Source organism: Ovis aries, chromosome 3, assembly GCF_016772045.2.
Source record: "Ovis aries strain OAR_USU_Benz2616 breed Rambouillet chromosome 3, ARS-UI_Ramb_v3.0, whole genome shotgun sequence".
Classification (NCBI taxonomy): Eukaryota; Metazoa; Chordata; class Mammalia; order Artiodactyla; family Bovidae; genus Ovis; species Ovis aries.
In genome coordinates, this window is record NC_056056.1 from 3,094,089 (window position 1) to 3,113,857 (window position 19,769).

The following is a 19,769-nucleotide window of genomic DNA, read 5'->3' on the forward strand; positions in this document are numbered from 1 at the left end:
GGTGCTCTCCGCCATGCCCCAGGGCAGCCGGGTAACCCCCTGCCCTGCTCTGGCCCCACAGACGCGCCGCACCGCCTTCCAGTGCCTGCAGAAGTACCAGCAGCACAACCCGGCCCTGAAGCGCAGGGAGTGGACGGAGGAGGAGGACCGCATGCTCACGCGGCTTGTGCAGGCCATGCGCGTTGGCAGCCACATCCCCTACCGGAGGAGTGAGTCCCGCGCCCACCGGGCGGGACCCCACTCCCAGCTGGGGGGGCGGGGGCGGTGCTGCGACGTCCAGGCCACCTGCGATCAGTTCTCTGTGGTCAGCGTGGCTCCTCTCTGGGGGACCCAGGAAGTGCAGCGCCAACCAGCCCCCTCTGTCCGCAGTTGTCTACTACATGGAGGGCCGGGACTCCATGCAGCTCATCTATCGCTGGACCAAGAGCCTGGACCCCGGCCTGAGGAAGGGGCTCTGGGCCCCAGAGGAGGACGCGGTGTGTCTGCGGGCCTAGGGCCTGGGGCCTAGAGTCTGGGCTGGACTGGGCTGGGCAGGTTGTGACTGACTCTGCTCCTGTCTCCCTGCAGAAGTTGCTTCAAGCAGTTGCCAAATACGGGGAGCAGGATTGGTTTAAAATCCGGGAAGAGGTGCCAGGTAGGAGCGATGCCCAGTGCCGAGACCGGTGAGTGGGACAGCTCTGGGCAGAGGAAGGCTTGCTGGGCTGCTTCCGGGTGGGCCACCAGGCGGGCAGGGAGACTGACCCAGGGTGGCCTGCTGGTGTGGGAAGAGGGGGTGGCCTTGGGGGCATGCAGGATGCGGATGGACCCGCTCAGGAAGCAGGGTTGCTTCTTCTTGAAGCCAGCCGTGTGCACGGGCTCCACTGGACATCCTGTGAGATCCCCTGGCGGCAGTTTCCCTGAGCTTTCCTTTAAACAGTATTATTCTGTAATTCACATATAAACCATTCACTTAGAGTGGATAGTTCGGTAGGTTGGGGTGTATTTCTTCGGCTGTGTAGCCACCATCACAATTCTAGAACATTTTGATCACCCTGCAAAAAAAACACTATTCCCTACAAAAAAAAAAAGTTCAAGAATGGGCCAAAGGGATTTCCCTGGTGTCCAGTGGCTAAGATTCTATGCTCCCAATGCAGAGGGCCTGGGTACCTTCCTGGCCAGGGAACTTGATCCTACGGGCCGCACCTGAGACCCAGCACAGCCAAATAAATAAATACTTAGGGGAAAACAGTGCGTAATGGACTTGAATGCACATTTCTCCAAAACACACACATGAATGGCCACTGAACACGCACAGAATGCTGGCATGGCCGTTACGGAAACACAAGTCAGCGCTACGGCTGGGTGCCGCTTCACACACTTCAGGATGGTCTGTGTTTTATAAAAATGGGAAGGAAAAGTGCTGGAGGGGATGTGGAGAAATCAGAGCCCTTGTACACTCTTGGTGGGATTGAAATGGGGCAGCCACTGTGGAAAAGAGTTCCAGGATTCCTAAAAAGATAAACAGGATTACCGTATTATCTTGGAGAAGGAACTGGCAACCCACTCCAGTATTCTTGCCTGGAGAATCCCACGGACAGAGGAGCCTGACGGGCTACAGTCCATGGGGTCGCACAGAGTTGGGCGTGACTGAAGCGACTTAGCACACCATGTTGTCTAGCAGTGCACCCTGTACCCCATAAAGTGGAAATCAGGGACTCAGACATTTGTCCACCCCTGTGGGCACTGGGCACAGCAGCTACAAGGTGGAAACGACCCACGTGCCCATCAGCAGATGAGCGGATAAACAGGTGCAGTCCTGGCGCGGCACGGGCACCGAGCGGGGTTCTCACGCGTGCTGCGCCGTGACTGAGCCTCGGAAGCACGCGTGTCCGTGTGGGCGTGCATGCTTGCTTTTCTCAGCTGTGCCTGCGAGTGAAATCGTTAGGTCGTGTGGGGATTCTGTTTAGCCTTCTGAGAAGTGACCGTTTTCCAGAGTGGCTGCACCACCTTCAGTGCATCCCCACCAGCAGAGTGGGCGGGTCTCCGTCTTCCGCATCCTCCGGCACTCACTTCCCTTCTGGTTCAAGCCACCCTAGTAGTGTGCAGTGGGGTCTCACTGCGGTTCTGGTCTGCGTCTCCTGAAGGGTGTTGATGCTGAGCGCCTTTCTCAGGTGTTATTTGGCCATTTCTGTGTCTTCTCTGAAGAAATCGCTATTTCTGTCCTTGGCCCATTTTTGAACTTGAGTTATGAGGGTACTTGGTATATTCCAGGAACAAGTCTCAGCAGACACGTGATCTGCGGACCCTCTCTTCTAGTCTCTGGGTTGTCTCTTCACTTTCTTGAAAGTGGCCTTCGAGACACAGAAGGCGCTAGCTCCGTGCAAGCCCAGCCTGCCTGCGTTTCTCCCGGTGCTTGTGCCGGGTGTCACGGCCTAGAAACGACTGCGGACGCCAGGACAGCGGCGGGAGTGCGTCTTAGCTTCTAAAACGTCCCTTTGTTTTTATGTCGCCTTCAGATATCTCAGAAGGCTACATTTCAGCTTGAAAAAGGGACGATGGAATTCCAAAGAAGTGAAGAAGTTAATTGAATTGATAGAAAAATACGGTGTCGGTAAGGTCTTCCTTCTCTGCTTTGTCCTGTCCACCGTCTCACGCAGTGGTTTTAACATCTGCCTGTGTCATAAAGTGGCCCCACGCCTGGTGCCTGCCTGTCCCGTGCAGAGTTACCATGACGTTATTGGCCGTGTTCCCTACATGATGCATCACATGCCGGGGCTTATTTAATTCTATAACTGGAGGTTTGTGCCTCTTAATCCCCGCCTCCTGAGCTGTCCCATGCCAGCCCCTCTCCTGTGGCGACTGCCCATTTCTTCTCTGTGTCTGTGCGTCGGCTTTCTGATTTGTTTTTCATACTCCATGTGTAAGTGAGGTCATATTTTCTCTGTCTGACTTACTTCACTTGGCATCACACCCTCCAGATCCATCCACGTTGCTGCAAATGGGAAGATTTTTTTTTTTCTGTCATGACTGACGAATATTCCATTGTGTGTATGTGGAACGTATCTTACTTATTTTTCTTTGTCCATTCATCTATCAGTGGACACTTAGGTTGCTTCCATGTATTGCTGTAAGTAACACTGTTGTGGACGTTGGTATATTAAGTCCTCTTGAAACGTTTTGGAAAAGTCACTTGTGCAGCCATCTGGTCCTGGACTTTTGTTTGTTTATAGAGTTTTATTGTTATTATTACTGATTCAGTTCTCTCCCTGGTAATCAGTCTGTTCGTAGGTTTTGTTTCTCCCTGACTCAGTCTTAGGTGAGTACTTTTCTGGGCGTTTACCCATTTCATCTGGATTGCCTAGTGTTTTTGGAGTACAGTGTGAGTACTGATCTTACGTTGCTGCTTAGTCGGTCAGTCGTGTCCAGCTCTTTGCGACCCCATGGACTGTAGCCCACCAGGCTCCTCTGTCCATGGGATTCTCCAGGCGAGAGTCCTGGAGTGGGCTGCCACTTCCTTCAGGGGATCTTCTTGACCAAGGGGTTGAACCCACCTCTCCGGTGTTGCAGGTGGGTTCCTGACCACTGAGCCACCCAGGAAGCCCGTGGTGGTCTTACACAAGCCTTCACGTTTCTGTGGTGGTAACTTCTCTCCATTTCTGACTTTACTGATCTGGGCCTTCTCTTTTTCTTGTGAGTCTGGTTAAAGATTTATCAATCTCGTTTATCTTATCAAAGACCCAGCGCTTAGTTTCATTGATTATTTTTTTTTTAATTTTTAAAATCGTTTAATGTCTTTACTTCGGCCATTCTGGGTCGTCGTTGCCGCATGGCTTTCCTCGAGCTGCGGCGGGCGGGGGCACCTCAGGTCGCCGTGTGCAGGCTTCTCACTGAGGTGGCTTCTTTGGCTGTGCGCCCAGGCCTCTAGTTGTGGTGCGTGGCCTCAAGTTACAGCTCCCAGGCTCTGGAGCACAGGCTCAGTGGATGTGGCATGTGGGATCTTCCCAGACCAAGGACTGAATCCATGTTCCCTGCATTGGAAGGCGGACTCTTAACCTCTGGACCCCCTGGGGAGCGCCTGTGTGTATCTCTTCCTTCCATCTGGTCTAGCGTGTTGTGTAGGGCAGGGTCCCTTACTGACTTTTCGCCCAGATGCTCTGTCCGTCCATGCCAGCAGGTGGTGACGCCCCCTACTGCGCCATGTTACTGGCAGCTTCACTTCACCTGATCCTCCGTGTTTATTTCTAAGCATTAGATCAGTTAGGTCTCCAGTCTTGGCGAAGTGGCCTTGTGTAGGAGCTGTCCTCTGGGCCCAGCAGTGCAGCCTTCTCTAGCCACCAGAGCGCTGTGCCTGGAGGTGCCCCCGTGCGGGGTGTCTGGCAGGGTTGACTGCTGAGGTGGTGCTGGCGGGCAGGGCTGGGCCCTGGTTCACTGGGCTGCTAGGCTACGCCTGGCACAGTGGCTCTGGGCTTGCCGCAGGGCAGGGCAGACTTCCCGCGGGGTTGCTGGCACACCCGGGGTGCGGGTGGGTTGGTGCGGGGCTCCTGCCAGCCACTGGTGGGCAGGGCCGTGTTTCTGGAGCTGGAAGGCTAGACAGAGGGTTCCAGAAGGGCACCCACCCGCCCTGGTGTTACCACGGCAGACTTGGTCCCCGGCAACGGCTGCTGCCAGCATCTCCACACCAGGGGCGTCCTGCTGCCTCCCCCCTCCAAGAGGCTCTCCATGCCCAGCCGCTGTCTCAGGTATCACATCAGACCGTGTGCAGAGTGGAGCCTCTGCTCCCGCGAACGCCCGCCCTGCTGGTCTTCCGTGAGTGGCGCTAACTGTGAAGTGTCAGCGGGCGGAGGGGAGCTCGTGGTCTTCCCACTCTGGGCTCTTGGCACCCTCGGGGAGTCCTGGACATGCTGTCCGGGTTTCTCCTGGCTCTGAGGTCCTGGTTTGCGGGTGGAGGCTGTGGTTTGCTCTCCTCCCAGGCTGCCGCCCTGGCCACGGGCTCTTCTGCTCCATGTTCGTCTGCGTCTGTTTTAGCTGTGCCACGTGGCTTGTGGAATCTCAGCTCCCCAACCAGGGGCTGAACCTGAGCACTGAGCACAGAGTCCCGACCGCCGGGCCAGTCAGGTGTATTACAGGAAGTTTAGGAGTGGAGACGCAGGAGAAAGAGAGCACGTGCCGCCCATCCCCGGAGGCGGCGGCTGGCTGCGCCTGTCCGGGCCTCCCGCGCAGGTGGCTGTCCTGGAGGCCGGCTTGTGTAAGCTCTTGCCGCTTCATCGAGCAGCTGCCTCACTTTGCGGTGTGCCGACGCGTTGTCTGTTGCTGGTGTTTCTCTCATCTCGGCCTGTCCCGCGTCCTCGTCTTCTCTTCCACGATCACACACACTTTCTTGAGCGCTAGCACGCAGGTTACTCACCCGCTCTTCTGACAACTGACTTCTGTTTCTCATTTTCTGTTAGAGGGGTGGAACGGGCTGAGGGTTCAGTAGCTCCGTCTTTGCTTACGTTTGTAACATCTCCTTAGAGTAGACCCCGAGCTGCCACATGGCCAGCTTTGAGGGGCCTGTCACACGCAGGCCAACTGCCCCATAGAAGCAGTGCCCGACTTGCCGTCCCACCCACAGGGTTTGGAAGAAAAGGCCAGATAACCTGAGAAGTCTGCCTTAGAAGCCTGGGCATACGGCTGTTCCGGGGCCGGTCCATGGAAATGGAGGTGGCTCGTTAGTCTTGGCTGTGTGTTTGCTAGAACCTCCTCTCGGGGAGTCAGCCAGCCTGCCATCACCTGCGCGGGCTGGGGAGCCCGGTGCAGCCCGAGGAGGAGCCGCCAGCACGCTGCAGAGCGGAGGCTTTGAACCTGTGTTGTTGAAGCCCATCTGTATGAAGTAACATCCGTGTTGTTTTGCTCTCGTAGGTCACTGGGCAAAAATAGCCTCTGAACTACCCCATCGGTCAGGCTCCCAGTGCCTGAGCAAATGGAAGATCATGGTCAGGGTGAGGCTTTACTAAAAGTTGCTCCCCCGCTCCCCCTGGGACGGGTAGCATCACCCCAGGCAGGACAAGGGGACAGCAGCTGGTGGGGCAGGAAGGAGGGACATCTGGTCCGGCCTCGGTGTCTCTGCTTCTAGGCACCTGAGCACAGAGAGACCTGGCCTCTTGGGCGGGGTGGGGGGAGTCCAGCCCCCGCCCCTGGCTCCCTGCAGGCGCCCCTGCTGAAGGCCTGCTCCCAGCTCCCCCTCACTGAAGCCCTCTCTCCACAGCAGCGGCAGCGGGCCCGCCGCAGGGCACGCTGGAGCCCCAGCAGTGGAAGCAGCAGCGACAGCAGCTGGGAGGGTTCAGAGCCCGAGGAGGCCTCGAAGGACGTCCCGGAGGAGGCCCCAGCGGGCGGCCCGGAGCCGCCACCAGCTCAGTACGCCGTGCCGGACATGGACCTGTGGGTGCCCGCCCGGCAGAGCACAGAGGAGCTAGGGGGAGCGGTCGCCGGGGGCTGCCCACGCCCTCCCGAGGGCCCTGACACAGCCCAGGCCCCAGCCCCAGCCCCCGCAGGGCAGCTGGCCTCCAGGAGCCAGAGCGCAGACCCGAGGAGCGTCGGGTGCCCATGCCCAGTTGCTGCTCACCGCTGGAGCTCCAAGGGGCCACTGGGCAAGGTGGGTCCAGGGGGCAGCACGCCCCTGCCCGGGGGTCGCCAGGGCTATGCCCAGTGGCGGCAGCGGCCTGGGTGTGGGGCAGAGGCCTCCCCATTACGCGGCGTGGCACCCATGCCTGGCCCCTTCCCCGAGAGCTGCCCTGGACAGCACTGGCTCCCTAGAAGCCGGCCCCCTCCGTCTCCCCAGCTTGCTCGCTTTCTTTCTTTTTTTTTTTTTTGCCCCACTGCACAGCCTGTGGGATCCTGGTTCCCTGGCCAGGAGTTGAGTCCAGGCTCATGCTGTGAGAGCGCAGAGTCCTCACCCCGGGTCCTGCCAGGGAATCCTTGGCCCTCAGCGCCCCAGGGCAAAGCTGTTGGATGGCCTTAGGGACACACCGCTCTCCTCTGAGGCCACCTCACTGCAGAGGGCATTTTCCCAGCAGCCCGGGTGCAGGGAGCTGTGTTTGCACCCGATGGCAGCCAGCTTCGCGGGGTGGCTGTTCAGGGCACCCCTGGGGACGGGGCCATGGGTGCTGGGGACAGGCCTAGCCACTGGTGCCAGCTGCAGCGCCCCAAGCTGCCGGGACCACCCTCACCCCCGCCACCCGCCTGTCTCCCTACCCTACCCCTCCTGGCCTGGGCATCCCCCTGCCCTCTGGCACCTGGGTGGGAGTAGAGACGGCACGGGCAGGCACATAGCAGCCCCACAGCAGAGCCCAGCCCGCATCCCAGAGGCCTTTCTCTCCCCAAGCAGGAGAGGCTAAGGCAGCTGCACCCGCCTGGCTCAGCCCCAGGGCTCAGCCCTGGCGGCGGCACCAGGGATGAGGCCAGGGCCTGCGTGCAGCCACAGTGGGCCAGGACCATGCAGCGGCGCCAGGGACACGCCCTGCAGAGGAGGCTCTTGGAGCACAAGCTTCTGACGGCCGTGAGCCCCTGGGTGGGAGAAGTCGACCTGCTATGCGCTCGCCCAAGGCCCGCCATGTGGCCCCGTCGAGGTACTGCCCGGGGCCCCAGGGGCAGAGGCAGGGGGCTGTGAGGGGGAGGAGAGGAAAGGGGCTGGGGTACCTGCAGACACACGGACGGAGGTTGCACCTGCCCGCCTAGGAGGGTGGAGGGACGGGGCCCGTGCACCCGGTGTCGACCTGCAGGGGTTGTTTCTGTGCCCCGCCCTGTCCTACTCAGCACGTGGCAGCCGGCTCAGGAATGGGCCCGAGGCTCACCCTGGCATTCCCAGTGCGCAGGCGCCCACAGCGGGAGGGCATACGCTCCAGGGGGCGGGAGTCTCGGGCTCAGGTGCGCCCATCAGCCTGCCCGCAGGACCCTCAGCCCCTTTCTGGGCGAGGGCAGCGGCCGCTGGCATGCTGGTTCCGGGTGGCTCTGTTCACGTGCCCGTGTCCCCTCAGCTGACGGTATCAGGAGACAGCTGCAGGGCGCCCAGCTGGCCAGCACCCCAGTGTTCGCCCTCCTCATTCAGGTGAGAAGCCCCCAAACAAAGCTTTCTTCTCTTGTCCTTGACCTTTTGGTGGAATTTTGAAGACTGTGGTGGGTTCACGTCTCCAAGTCCAGGCTTTCTAAGGCTATGGATCCTTGAAAGTGGTCCTTCCGAGGCCTGTGACTCTCAGCAGTTGACTCAACAAGGGGGGGGCGCAGCCTCGGGGTGTCCATGCCGCTGTCCCTCTATGGGAGGGCCCGGCACTGAGGGGATGAAGGACCTGGACATCCCCGCGGGGCTGGGCCAGGGCGGGGGGTGGGGGACACACAGCCTGGAGGACCCAAGTCCAGGCTGGGGCGGGAGCCACGCGGCCACGGCCTCTGGGGCTGTGCAGCCCGGGCAAGGCCCCTGGGTGTCAGTCTGCTCTGCGAGAGCCGCTGTGGTCAGCGATGGCCTGAGCCCCTCCGCGGACAGCCTCGTGGGGGCGGGGAGCCTCGTGGGGGCGGGGAGCCTCGGGACGGCGGGAGGGGCCTCCCATCACACGGTGTCGGCCCGCATCCTGCACCCCTCAGCTGTTCCAGATTGACACGCCTGGCTGCGTGGAGGTGGTTCGAGAGAGGAAGACCTGGCCGCCCGCCCTGCTCCAGGCTGGTGCCTGGGACCCGCCGCCCCTGCAGGTGAGGACTGAGAGTGAGTGCCCAGCTCCCCAGGTGCCCACCACACTTTCCTCCCGTGCAGTTGGGGAGTAAGGCATTCCCGAGTCCCCGGAGGTTGGGCCAGCACCCGAGAGCAGCCCATGCCCGTTGCCAGGAGAGTCTGCAGGTCTCCAGGGCAGGCCTGGGACCCTGGGGGCCTCTGAGGCAAGTCCAGGGGTGCAGGGCTCTGCAGGCACACAGGCTCGCCTGGCTCCACGGCATGTCTCTTCCTGGTGCCGTACCGCCCCTTGTAGGGGGGTAGGGGGACCGTTAGACGCCTGCTGCCCTGGGCACTAGCCCCTGGGTGGCAGCCGGGTGCCAGTGGGCCAGGTCCTTGGGCCACGCCTCCGAGTTCGGTCACTACTGGAGGAAAGGACGGCAGAGCGTTGCTGGTCGGAGAAGCAGGCACGGCGCTGTGGCAGCCTGTCCAGGCCTGGAGCCGCGCGCCCTCCTGCCTGAGCAGCTGGGCCCCCGGCCTCTCTCTGACCCCACCGACTTACACGCTCCCAAGGACGCCTTGGCGTGGCCTCGCGGGACGAGGGGCCGGGCATCCCCACATGTGGGGCGAGAGGCAGCCTCGGGCGGCATGGGAAGGTGTGGGGGTTGCCCTGAGGTGCGAACACTGCTCTGTTTTCTCTTCTAGGAACCCTCGAGTGCCCGCAGCACCCCAGGTACCGCCCGCCTGCCCCTCCCTTTGTCTGGGTGGTTTATGTCTAGACCAGTCCTAGGCTTTACATTTCAGCGCCTTGTGGGGGTCTCTGAATCCCACCCCAGGGGGCGGCCTGGCTTGCTTGCGTGAACAGTCAGCCTTCCCCAGCCTGCCGGGAGCAGGGGCGCTCTCTGGGCCCAGGCATCGGGCACGGCCTCTCCCGCCGGCGGCTGCCTGTCCCCACACCAGCAGGATCAGGCAGCGGTCCCGGGTCCTGGGAGGTGACCGCGGAGAGCAGGGTGAGGGTGTCGCAGTCCTCGTGTGAGGGTGTTGGAGGCACAGGTCATCAGGGGCTGGCCTTCCCGCTGGGCCCACCCTGGATGGGGCAGAGCATGGGGGCGAGGGGAGGTCTGGGGTGTGCAGGCAGGTCGACAGCCCTCAGCCCGGACGCAGCCCCAGCAGCCGCCCCCGCCCCACAGGCCCTTCCCTGGGACACAGGGCCCATCGCCCAACGCACCTCAGCGTGCCTTCCGTCTTCCCCAGGCTGCCTCACCCAGAGCGTGCCAGCCCAAGGGGCCGCGAAGCAGAGCACCTGCCCTGAGGGGGTCAGAGGGCCGCAGGCCTGCCGCGCAGCGTCCACACCACAGGCACCCGCCCCGGCTCCGTGCAGACCCCGGCCCAAGCCCAAGACCGTGTCTGAGCTGCTTCGGGAGAAGCGGCTGCGGGAGGCCCGAGCCCGGAGGGCCGTGCAGGGCCCCGCCTTCCTCTCGGCCCGGGTGCTGGTCTCCGCGCCCGTGGTCCTCCAGCCGCTGGCCCCCCCAGGCACCTCCGTCTCCAGAGTTGTGCTGTCCGGGCCTGGAGGCCCTCCAGTGACCAGTTCCAGTGTTTCGGGCTCCTGGGCACCAGCCAAGGCTGAGAGAGGCCTGACTCTGCACACCTTTGCCCTCGGCCCCGCCACCTCCAGGGCCCCTGGCCAGGTTCCTGCAAGTTGCCCGCTGAGTGCTCTTGGACAGTCTCCGGCCCCTGCCACATCCCGGAAGCAGGGCCTGCCTGAAGCGCCCCCCCTTCTGCCCGCGGCCCCCAGCCCCGTCCAGCCCGTCAGCCTGACGCCAGCCCTGGGCACACCCACGGTGGCCAGCACCCCTCTGCCCGTCACCTGGGTCCTCACGGCACAGGGGCTGCTCCCGGTACCCCTGCAGGCCGTGGTGAGCCTGCCAACGCCGACAGGGGCTCCTGACCCCACACAGCTGTCGGTGACTCTGCCGCCCTCGCCCGCCGAGACTCCGGCCAGCCGGAGCTGCCCTGGGCCACCAGCAGCCAGCGTAGACTTGGAGCCGGAGCCTCCCTGCAGGATGGAGCCCTTGAGCGAGAGCCCCACAGAGGTGGCTGAGGCCTGTGGCCTCGCGGGACTCACCTCCTCTGAGGAGGCCCTGGTGGCTGGGGAGATGTCTTCACCCAGGACTCCCTCCCAGGACATGCCCCTGCCCCACCACCTGGCAACCGAGCCCCCCAGCTCCAGCCCACCGCCCCTGCATGGGGCCCCAGGGGCTGCCTCAGGGCCCGGGGAGCCCCAGCCTCTGGACCTGGAGGAGCCCCTGCTGCCCTGGCTGGGGCTGGAGAATGGACCCCTGGACTTGAGCCTCCTTTCCCAGGAGAGCGAGGCAGCCACACAGGAGTGGCTGAGGGGGCAGCAAGGGGTGCCTGTGCCCGCCCTGGGGAGCCAGCTGGCCTACCAGCCGCCCACGCTGTGCAGCCTGCGGGCGCTGTCCAGCCTCCTGCTGCGCAAGAAGGACTTGGAGCATGGGGCCGCGGTCCTGGCACCAGATGGGCCGGCCGGCGCCCTGCAGGCCTCGCTGGGGCGGGTGCGCGAGCGGCTTCGCAACAGCCCAGCCTACCTGCTTCTGCGGGCGCGCTTCCTGGCTGCCTTCACCCTGCCTGCGCTCCTAGCCACCCTATCCCCCCGCGGCGTCCCCACCACCCTATCGGCAAGTGCCGGGCCTGACCCTGAGACAGACAGTGATGACTTTGACCCGGAGGAGCCGGAGCTCACTGACAGCGATGGGCAGCCCGGGGACCCCACCCAGGTAGGCTGTTGTGAGTACGGAGCCCTCGCCTGCCCAGAGCAGGGGGAGGTCGTGGCGGGAGGTGGTGGCTGACCTCAGGAGGAAGAGGCCACGCCACACCGCCTATCGCTTGTGGCCTCTGGGCAGCAGGAACCTCACCGCCAGCACGGGGGGTGGGGGGGCCTACCGCCCCAGCCTGCGCCAGCAGGCAGCAAGCGGCCTGTGTCTGTGCCCCCTGCTGCACACGCACGCCCCACCTGTGTCTTGGGGAGGTCACGGCATGTCCACGTCTGTAGCCTGCTCAGCTGTGGGAGCCGGGCCGCTTTTGTTTCCAGACAGGAACCTGGATACAGACTTAGGGAGGGGTCCCCTGCCACTGTGCGCCAGGGAGTCCCTGGTCCCCTCAGGACACAGAGGGCCCTCAGGTCCCTTGCGGGCATTGATCCTCCCAGAGAACCCCTAGGAGCGGCCCGTCCCCATCATGTGGCGGCGGCCACAGCAGTGAGGCTTGCTGCTGGACCTGTGGCCCCCCACGCCCCCTGCGGCCTGGCCCAGCCCACTTCCCTTCCCAGGGGCATGGCCTTAGGAGTTCAGAGGGTCTTCCAGGCTGAAGCAAAGGGCAAGTTCTGCTGGCCCCTGTTGCCCCTGGATACTGAGGGTAGGAAAGCTCCTGTCCCCAGCATCATGGGCAGCTTCCCTCAGGCCCTGCCCCCTGGCTCAGCTGGGGGAACCATGGTATAGCAGGCTGGCTCTTGGGGGGCTGCTTAGCAGGGATCGGAGTCCCCAAGTAAAGGAGGGGTCAGCAGGAAGTCAGAGCCCCACGTGGCCCCAGGAAGACAATACCTCCCATCCAGCCCCAGTGGGGACACGCCTGAGGAGCTGCCTGCTCCTCACTGCCCGTCCGTCTGGGCTGGAGGGTCACTCTCATCCTCTGCCTGGGTTTCAGGGAGCCCCGGACCCCAGCCAGGGCCCTGCCCGCTCCTGCCTGGACAGCCCCGACAACCCGGACATGCTGCAGACACGGCGCTTGAGGCATGTACGCAAGCGACGGCGGCTACAGTGAGCCGCGGGGTGAGTGCCCAGGCATCCCCAGCTCCCCTTGGCTGCGGTGCTGTCATGAGGGGTCGGGCGTGGCGTATGGCCTCCCCTCACCCACTCCCCTCCCCGGCTCCACGCCCCTGCTTTCACTGCTGCCCTGGGGCCGGCCCCCCTGTGCCCCGGGGTCTTGGCACTGCCAGCTGTCTGCCTGGCCCTGTCCTCTTCTCGTCTGCAAGGCCTGTCCCTCTCTCCATCCAGCTCTGCTTGGCGATCCGCTCCTCAGACACCCTCCCCAGCTGTTCTAAGACGGCATCCCTGTCCCGGGGCCTGGCCGTCCTCGTGGTGCCTGCCCTACCCTGACACCTGACATTCGTCTGTGTGGGTCCGTTATCTCCCCCAGAACGTGAGCCCTTCGGGCAGGTGCAGGGTCCCCCGTGACCAAGCAGGCACAGCCTGATGGGTCTTCATGAACTGAGACTCGAGCCCAGGAGGACGTTTGCAGAAGCAAGAACTACAGCCTCTGAGCAGCGTGGACGTGCTGCGGGAGGTCTTTGGTCCTGGAGTGGATGGATGAGGGCAGTGCACGGGGCCCTGGGTGGATGGGGACTGAGAGGGGCCGCCTGCACCAGGCCCACTCAGGCTCCAGGGTGTGTCCTCCGCGTGGCCCTCCACAGACTGCAGGCGGGCAGCACGCCTCGTTCCTCCCCGCCTGGCCCCCCAAGGCAGCGCTGCGCCTTTGCCTTACTGTCTGTGGGGTCCGGTTGGGGTCAGAGCACCCTGTCACGAGGGTGTTCTTACGTTCTAGGACTGCCCAGGGCTTGCCAGCCGGTGCAGCTGACAGGCAGGGGGGCCCATGCTGGACCTGGGTGAGCCCACCTGGGGGGTGGTTCCGCCAGCAGTCAGTGCGTTGTCCTAGCTCGGCTGGTCCCTGAAGGTATCCAGAATGCTGGAAGGAATAAAGAAATAGTCCTGTTCGTAACTAAAAGCAATCCATGGACTCTTTATGATCTCATCCGGTTCTGCACATGCCAGCTGGGCCCTGGGGTCCACAGAGCAGAGCCCCTGCCCCCAGGGCCTCTGGGGCCTGGGATGGGGAAGAACAGGTCTTCCTGCTCCTGGCTCCAGGCAGAGGGCAGCCCACACCCACCCAGGGGCTCAGGGCTCTCCTGGTGCCACCGTGGGCGGGGCAAGCCCACTTCCTCCGCTGTTCAGACCGCACAGGCGGGTCCCAGAACCTGTGGCTGCCCGGCTGCCCACAGACCCCCCCCTGGCAGCCTACACGGTGGCCACGGGCCAGCGCTCCTGTGATTTCGTGCAGGCGTTTCTTTGGTAGGAGCCTCGCGCCCTCTCTGCTACTCTGTCTGAAGGAGCTCGGGTTTGGGGGTCTGGTTACACCCTCCGAGGCTCTGGTTTCTCCCGGGGACTCTGTTCTCACACGCCACTTCCTTTTGCTTTCACTTATCACGGGAGGTTCCCACGTAGAGGAACAGGGCACGCGCCCAGCGTGTGTCCTGCCCCCGCCCCCCAGACAGCAGTCCCCGGGGTCACCTGACTCCCCTTTCTCCGCGCCCAGACCCCATGGGTGGCGTGGCCATGGGCTGACTCGCCCACCCAGCTGTGTGTGGGTGCCCGGTCCTCAAGTCACCGATTCCACTTTTCCTTGAGACTTTCTCTGACCTGGGGGTTAAGACATTTGTTATTTGATTCCCAGATAGTAATTTTCAAGCACACCGTGAAGATCCCTCCACAGCCTCATTGCATAGAGTGGGAACACTAGCTCACGGAGGGCCTAGGCCCGGCACTCTGCCTGCCTGCCGGGTGTGCAGGGCCAGGGCCGCAGCTGGCGCCTCTCCTACACCAGGAGGACCCTCCACCCCCTCCCAAGGGGAGCCCACCAGGACTTCCAGGGATTAGCCTGCTCAGCCAGGAGGCAGAGGAAACCCCGGAGGCTGAGGCTCAGGACCCCCAGGAATCGAGCACAGGAAGCCAGTAGCCATGGTCAGGCTGCTGCCCACCAGCTGTGGCCCCTTCCCGAAGTCGGCGTTCAGCCCGGCAGCGGGCAGCTCTCGGTTCAACCAGTAGAGCCGGCCTGGTGGGGCGGGGGTCCGGGCTCCGCGTCCCAGGGCCTGGCTGTCACCGCCCCCCGTGTTGTGGAGAAGGGCTGCTCCCGGGAGTGGACGAGGCTGCCCAGGGGCTGGTGGGGATGCGAGGCAAGCACAGCAGCCCCAGCCCCGTGCCCACCACAGACGCCAGGCTGCAGTCCTCACGGGAACACCGTGGGCTGGACGGTGGCTTGGCCTCATCCAGCCCCGGGGAGAACCTTGGCTCACTCGCTCCCCCACCCGAGGCTCCCAGCAGCTTCCACTTCCCTGTCCCCGCCTCCCGGGGCCGCCCTGCTTAGGGCGAATCAGGAGGCTGCGGAGGGGATGGTCACCCTTGCATCTGGGGTGAGCCAGGCCCGTCAGGAAGTACAGCCTGGGCTCTCCCCGCAGCTCTGCCCGCCTCCATCCTGGCAGCCAGTACATCCTACCCGGCACTGAATCAGGCAGACAGGCGTGCAGGTGCCCCCCAGGCGGATGTGTGGTAGGCTGACCCAATGCCCTTCCTTCAGGTGGCGCCCCAGCTCGGGCCTGGGGCAGGGGACGGGGTGTGGGGCAGAGACCCAGCAGGGCACCAAGGGGTCTTGGCTCTGTGGCCCTCCCTGCACCACGGCCACCCTGTGCCCACCTGTCGCTTCAACAGAGGGAGCCGTGGGGGGTCGGCAGGGGCAGGATGCGCAGACTTCAGGGTGGGCAGGCAGGGGCTGGCCCAGGGCTCCAGAGACCCCGACCTGCAGGTGCTTTCATTCAGCGCCTCCTCTGCCCCGGGCAGGCAGTGCAGCCCGAACCTGCCGCCACCCTCGTCCCTAGGAGTGTGGCCCAGCCCCTGCGAGCTGGAGGCTTGTCTTTCCCTCGCCACCACGGATCGGAAGCTTAGCGGGAGGTGGCAGGGTCAGGTCTCCATCCCCACCGCCGGGAGGAGGCAATCCACAGCTGCCCCTGGCTCAGCCCAGCCTGGAGAGAGGGGCTCCTGGACGCGGAGCAGGAGGGAGGAACAGTGGGCCGTTCCGGCGTAGGGGGCGTCTCCTGGTGGAGAGCTGGCTGGGCAGCCCCCAAGAGTGAGGCCTCTCCGGGAGGCGGAAAGGAGCCCAGATGGCTGGGGCCTGGGGCCTGCCCCTCCCAGGACGCCCGGGCCTGCGCCCTCTAGCAGGCCGTCCACAGTCACCCTTCCCGGAGGGCACCGCGTCGCCAAGCCTGACCTGGGGTGGGAACGGCCCAGTAGCTGCTGGGCAACTGTTGCGTCACCAGCCGCCGGAAGAAGGGAGGCCGGGAGGATGGGATGTGAGGGCCCCTGTCCCGAGGGCAAGGAGGAAGTCCTGCAGCACAGCCTGGGGCCCGGGTGCCCTGGCACCGGCCCCCTCCCTCATGTGCCTCCCGCCAGCCCCCACAGCACTTGGGGTGTCCTGGGGGGTCAGGCGGGGCCAGAGGAGGGCTGCGGGACTGCCGACTGTGTCCTCCTAGACACCACCCTGATCCTGGAGCGTCTCCACGCGTCCCCAACTCTTATCAGGGTCCTTTGGGAGAGAAAGCCCAGGGCACCTGGAGGGTCGGCAGCAGGGCCTGGGGAGGCAGGGGGAGACGCTGGGTGAGTGAGTGGCAGCAGGGGGCCTTCTCCCTTCTTCGCACCCCTGGGCTGGGCTCCTGCGGCCGAGACGGCCGGCCTGGGCCCCACCGGGGCCCGCAGCTCAGCAGCGGCTGCCTCCTCCCAGCCATGTCCGACTACGAGAACGAGGACGCATGCTGGAGCACCCTGGAGGGCTTCCGAGTGAAGCTCATCTCCGTCATCGACCCCGCCCGCATGACCCCCTACCTGCGCCAGTGCAAGGTGCTGAACCCCGACGACGAGGAGCAGGTGCTCAGCGACCCCAGCCTGGTCACCCGCAAACGGAAAGTGGGTCAGTGCCGCGGGCGGCCGCACTCTGCCCCCCACCCTGGTCCCCCGGGGGCCTAGCAGGCCCCCCAACCCCCACCCCGCCTCTGGCCCCGTGTGCTTGCCACTACGCCCACTCCCCGTGCGGCAGACGCCCTCGGGAGCGCCCCGAGGTGGGGCCAGGCTGGCCCCCGCTGCAGCCTCGTGGGCCATCACGTTCGTCCTCTCTGGGTCACAGGAGTGCTCCTGGACATCCTGCAGCGGACCGGCCACAAGGGCTACGTGGCCTTCCTCGAGAGCCTGGAGCTGTACTACCCGCAGCTCTACAGGAAGGTCACGGGCAAGGAGCCCACCCGTGTCTTCTCCATGATCATCGGTGAGCGGCGGCGCAGGCCTAGGGCGCGAGGGGCGGGGGAGCCTGGTCCCGATGGGTGAACTGCAGGTGAAAGGAAAGGAGTGAGCCTCACGTGGGAAGCTGCCAGCTTTCGTCCCCGTGTGGGTGTCCTTCCCATCCCACCATCCTGAGCTCGTGGAGGGGCAGAGGCTGCAGGAAAGGGAGCCCAAGCCCCAGGTTGGGGCCTGTGGGAGGGGGAAGGCACAGGCTGATGCTCGGCCCAGAGCCCCTTCTGCCCAGAAGGCCCTCTGACCTCGCCGAAGCCCTGCCCAAGAAGCCAGCGGGGTGGCCCCGAGTCACGTCCTCCCACCTCTCAACCAAGACGACAACAGAATTAGAGAGGGGTGGACGCCCAGACCCCAGGCCATCCTGCCCTGGTGGGGTTGGCGGGGTGGATGGGAACAGGGCGCGGAGGTGAGTCCGTACCTCAGTTCATCCCCTGGGCGGGGAGCTGACCCCTTGGCCAAGCCACCCCAGAGCCGCTCGGTCCTTGAGTGGGGCCCCTGGGAGGGGCGCGCCGTCTGATCCTGCCCGCTCCGCAGACGCTTCCGGTGAGTCAGGCCTGACGCAGCTGCTGATGAGCGAGGTGATGAAGCTGCAGAAGAGGGTGCAGGAGCTGACGGCCCTGCTGAGCTCCAGAGACGACCTCGCCGAGGAGCTGCGCGTGAAGGACAGCCTGCTGCGCAAGCTCCAGGAGCGCGTGCAGCATCTCAAGGAGGCCTGCGAGGCGGGCAGCCGCGAGCTCCAGCGCTGCAAGGCCGAGAACTACGATCTGGCCCTGCGCCTGGCCCGCCAGAGCGAGGAGCGCGACGCAGCCCTCACGGGGCACCGCGGGCTGCTGCTGGAGGTGCCCGGGGCGGGGGGGGGCGGGGGGCGGTGTGGGGCAGGGCCCCCCCGGCCGACCCTGACGGCAACCCCCCACTCTCCTCAGATCGACCGGCTGAAGCACAGCCTCATGAAGGCGGAAGACGACTGCAGGGTGGAGCGCAAGCACACGCTGAAGCTCAGGCGCGCCATGGAGCTGCGGCCCAGCCAGGAGCTGCTCTGGGAGCTGCAGCAGGAGAAGGCGCTGCTGCAGGCGCGCGTGCAGGGCTTGGAGGCGTCGGTGCAGGTGGGCCAGCGGGGCTGGCGGCGGCGGCGCTTCGGTGCAGGTGGGCCCGCGGGGCTGGCGGCGGCGGCGCTTCGGTGCAGGTGGGCCCGCGGGGCTGGCGGCGGCGGCGCTTCGGTGCAGGTGGGCCCGCGGGGCTGGCGGCGGCGGGCTCGGAGGGAGCCTGGCCCGTGCCCTCCCACCCTCTTCCCCTGCACCCACAGGAGGGGAAGCCGGACCAGGGCCGCCCCCACGTCCAGGTGCCGGAGGAGGACTGGCAGCGGGCGCAGCGGGACCTCCAGCAGCAGGCCGCCACCATCTTCTCCCTGCGCAGGGACCTGCGCCAGGCCGAGGCCCTACGCACTCGGGTAGGCGGCAGGGCCTCACGTGGGGGTGCTGTCGGGGGCCCAGCCGCAGCCGGGAGCTGCCCTCCAGCCCGGCCATTGGGGCCGCGGGCGGTGGGGCTAGCTGGCATCTTCTGTAGAGCGCGGAGGAGAAGGAGACGTTCGAGCTGCAGTGCCTGGCCCTGCGGAGGGACTCCAAGATGTACAAGGACCGCATCGAGGCCATCCTGCGGCAGATGGAGGAGGTCGCCATTGAAAGGGACCAGGTAGGGCCACGCCAGCCTTTCGGGGGAGGCGGTCGTCTATGTAGCCTTCGATGAGCTCTGATAGAAGCAGTTCCTGCTCGTTCAAAGTCGTGAGCGCTGACACAGGGGTGTGTGGCTTAGCTTCCAGGACCGTCGCCGGAGACAGAGGCTGGCTTCCTCCAGGCCTTCCCGCAGCCACGGCCTCCCTGGCTGGTCGCTTCGGGCCGGCTGCCTGGGACCTCAGCGTCCCCACTGAGGAGGGCGGGCGTGAGAAAGCGTGGGGTGTTCGCTCTGAAGAACATCACACGGCTGTCCACGATCGTGTTCTCAGTGTCAAGCGCGCCCGTGAAACAGGAAACACGGGGGCAGGGTGGCCGGGGGCCCTTCGTGGGGAGGCAGTCATCTCCTGCATGTTTTCTGAACGGCCCACACTTCCCGTCGTGAGCCTGGGGTCATGTTTAACACGCCCCAAACATGAGAGCTATCCTCAGGGGAGAAACGGGAAGGGGCCGCCGCTGGCCCCTCCGCAGCCTTGTTGCTGGAAGTCCTCCCGGGAGCGTTGCTAGAAATCAACTGCTGAGAAGTGAGAGATGAGGAGGGGAAATGAAAGCCAGGCGGGGTGTGCGCTGTGTGTGTGTCCTGGGGCATGGGGCCAGGCCACGCTCACAAGCAGGCTCAGCAAGGATCCCCCTCCTGACACCTGCCCTGCCCCCTCTGCCCTGCAGGCCACCCTGATGCGGGGGGAGCTGCACGCGCAGCACGCACGCAGCCTGCAGGACAAGGACGCGCTGCGGAAGCAGGTGCGCGAGCTGAGCGAGAAGGTGGATGAGCTCCAGCTGCAGCTGTTCCAGCGTGAGGGCCAGCTGCTGGCCCTGGAGGGCGAGCTCCGGCGGCGGCGGCTGGATGCACTCGTCCTGGTGGGCCTCCCCGGGGGCCTCCGCGGGGTTGACCCTGCCACCGGGGGGGGGGGGGGGGGGGGGGGGGGGCGGCCACGCAGGAGCAGGTGTGTCCTGGAGGCCACAGAGCCCCGGGGAGGAGCCGCCAGAGGCCCCTGGCCCTTCCTGAGCCCCGCCTCCCTCCGGAAGGTTGGCTCCTCGCTGAGCCCCCCTGGAGGGTTGCTGCAGGGCTGGCGAAGCTCAGGGCCAGGCACGGTAAGTGGGGCAGGAGACGCGTTCTGGCCAGGCCCAGCTGGGAGGGGCTTCCTTGGTGGGGGGCCCGGCTCGGGACCCCACCCCACGCCCAGGAGTGGCTTGGTTCCCTCACAG

General features: G+C 64.9%; 1 protein-coding gene across 19 annotated transcripts in view; it reads left to right on the plus strand.

The window, feature by feature from the left end:
- LOC101116303 (caspase recruitment domain-containing protein 9) overlaps positions 1-19,769 on the plus strand; it is a 30,927-nt gene that overhangs the window by 8,602 nt on the left and 2,556 nt on the right. For 5 of the 19 annotated variants that reach the window (XM_060411645.1, XM_060411642.1, XM_060411644.1 and 2 more), the window contains 14 exons: positions 62-209; positions 370-476; positions 568-662; positions 2,496-2,590; positions 5,878-5,957; positions 6,224-6,610; positions 7,343-7,583; positions 7,992-8,062; positions 8,593-8,697; positions 9,359-9,386; positions 9,490-9,663; positions 9,908-11,448; positions 12,374-12,498; positions 12,866-13,454. In XM_060411645.1, coding sequence (XP_060267628.1) covers positions 62-209; positions 370-476; positions 568-662; positions 2,496-2,590; positions 5,878-5,957; positions 6,224-6,610; positions 7,343-7,583; positions 7,992-8,062; positions 8,593-8,697; positions 9,359-9,386; positions 9,490-9,663; positions 9,908-11,448; positions 12,374-12,490 — 3,189 coding nt within the window. In that variant the 3' untranslated portion in view covers positions 12,491-12,498; positions 12,866-13,454. The other 14 variants (XM_060411643.1, XM_042245450.1, XM_060411648.1 and 11 more) reach the window with 14 other exon arrangements.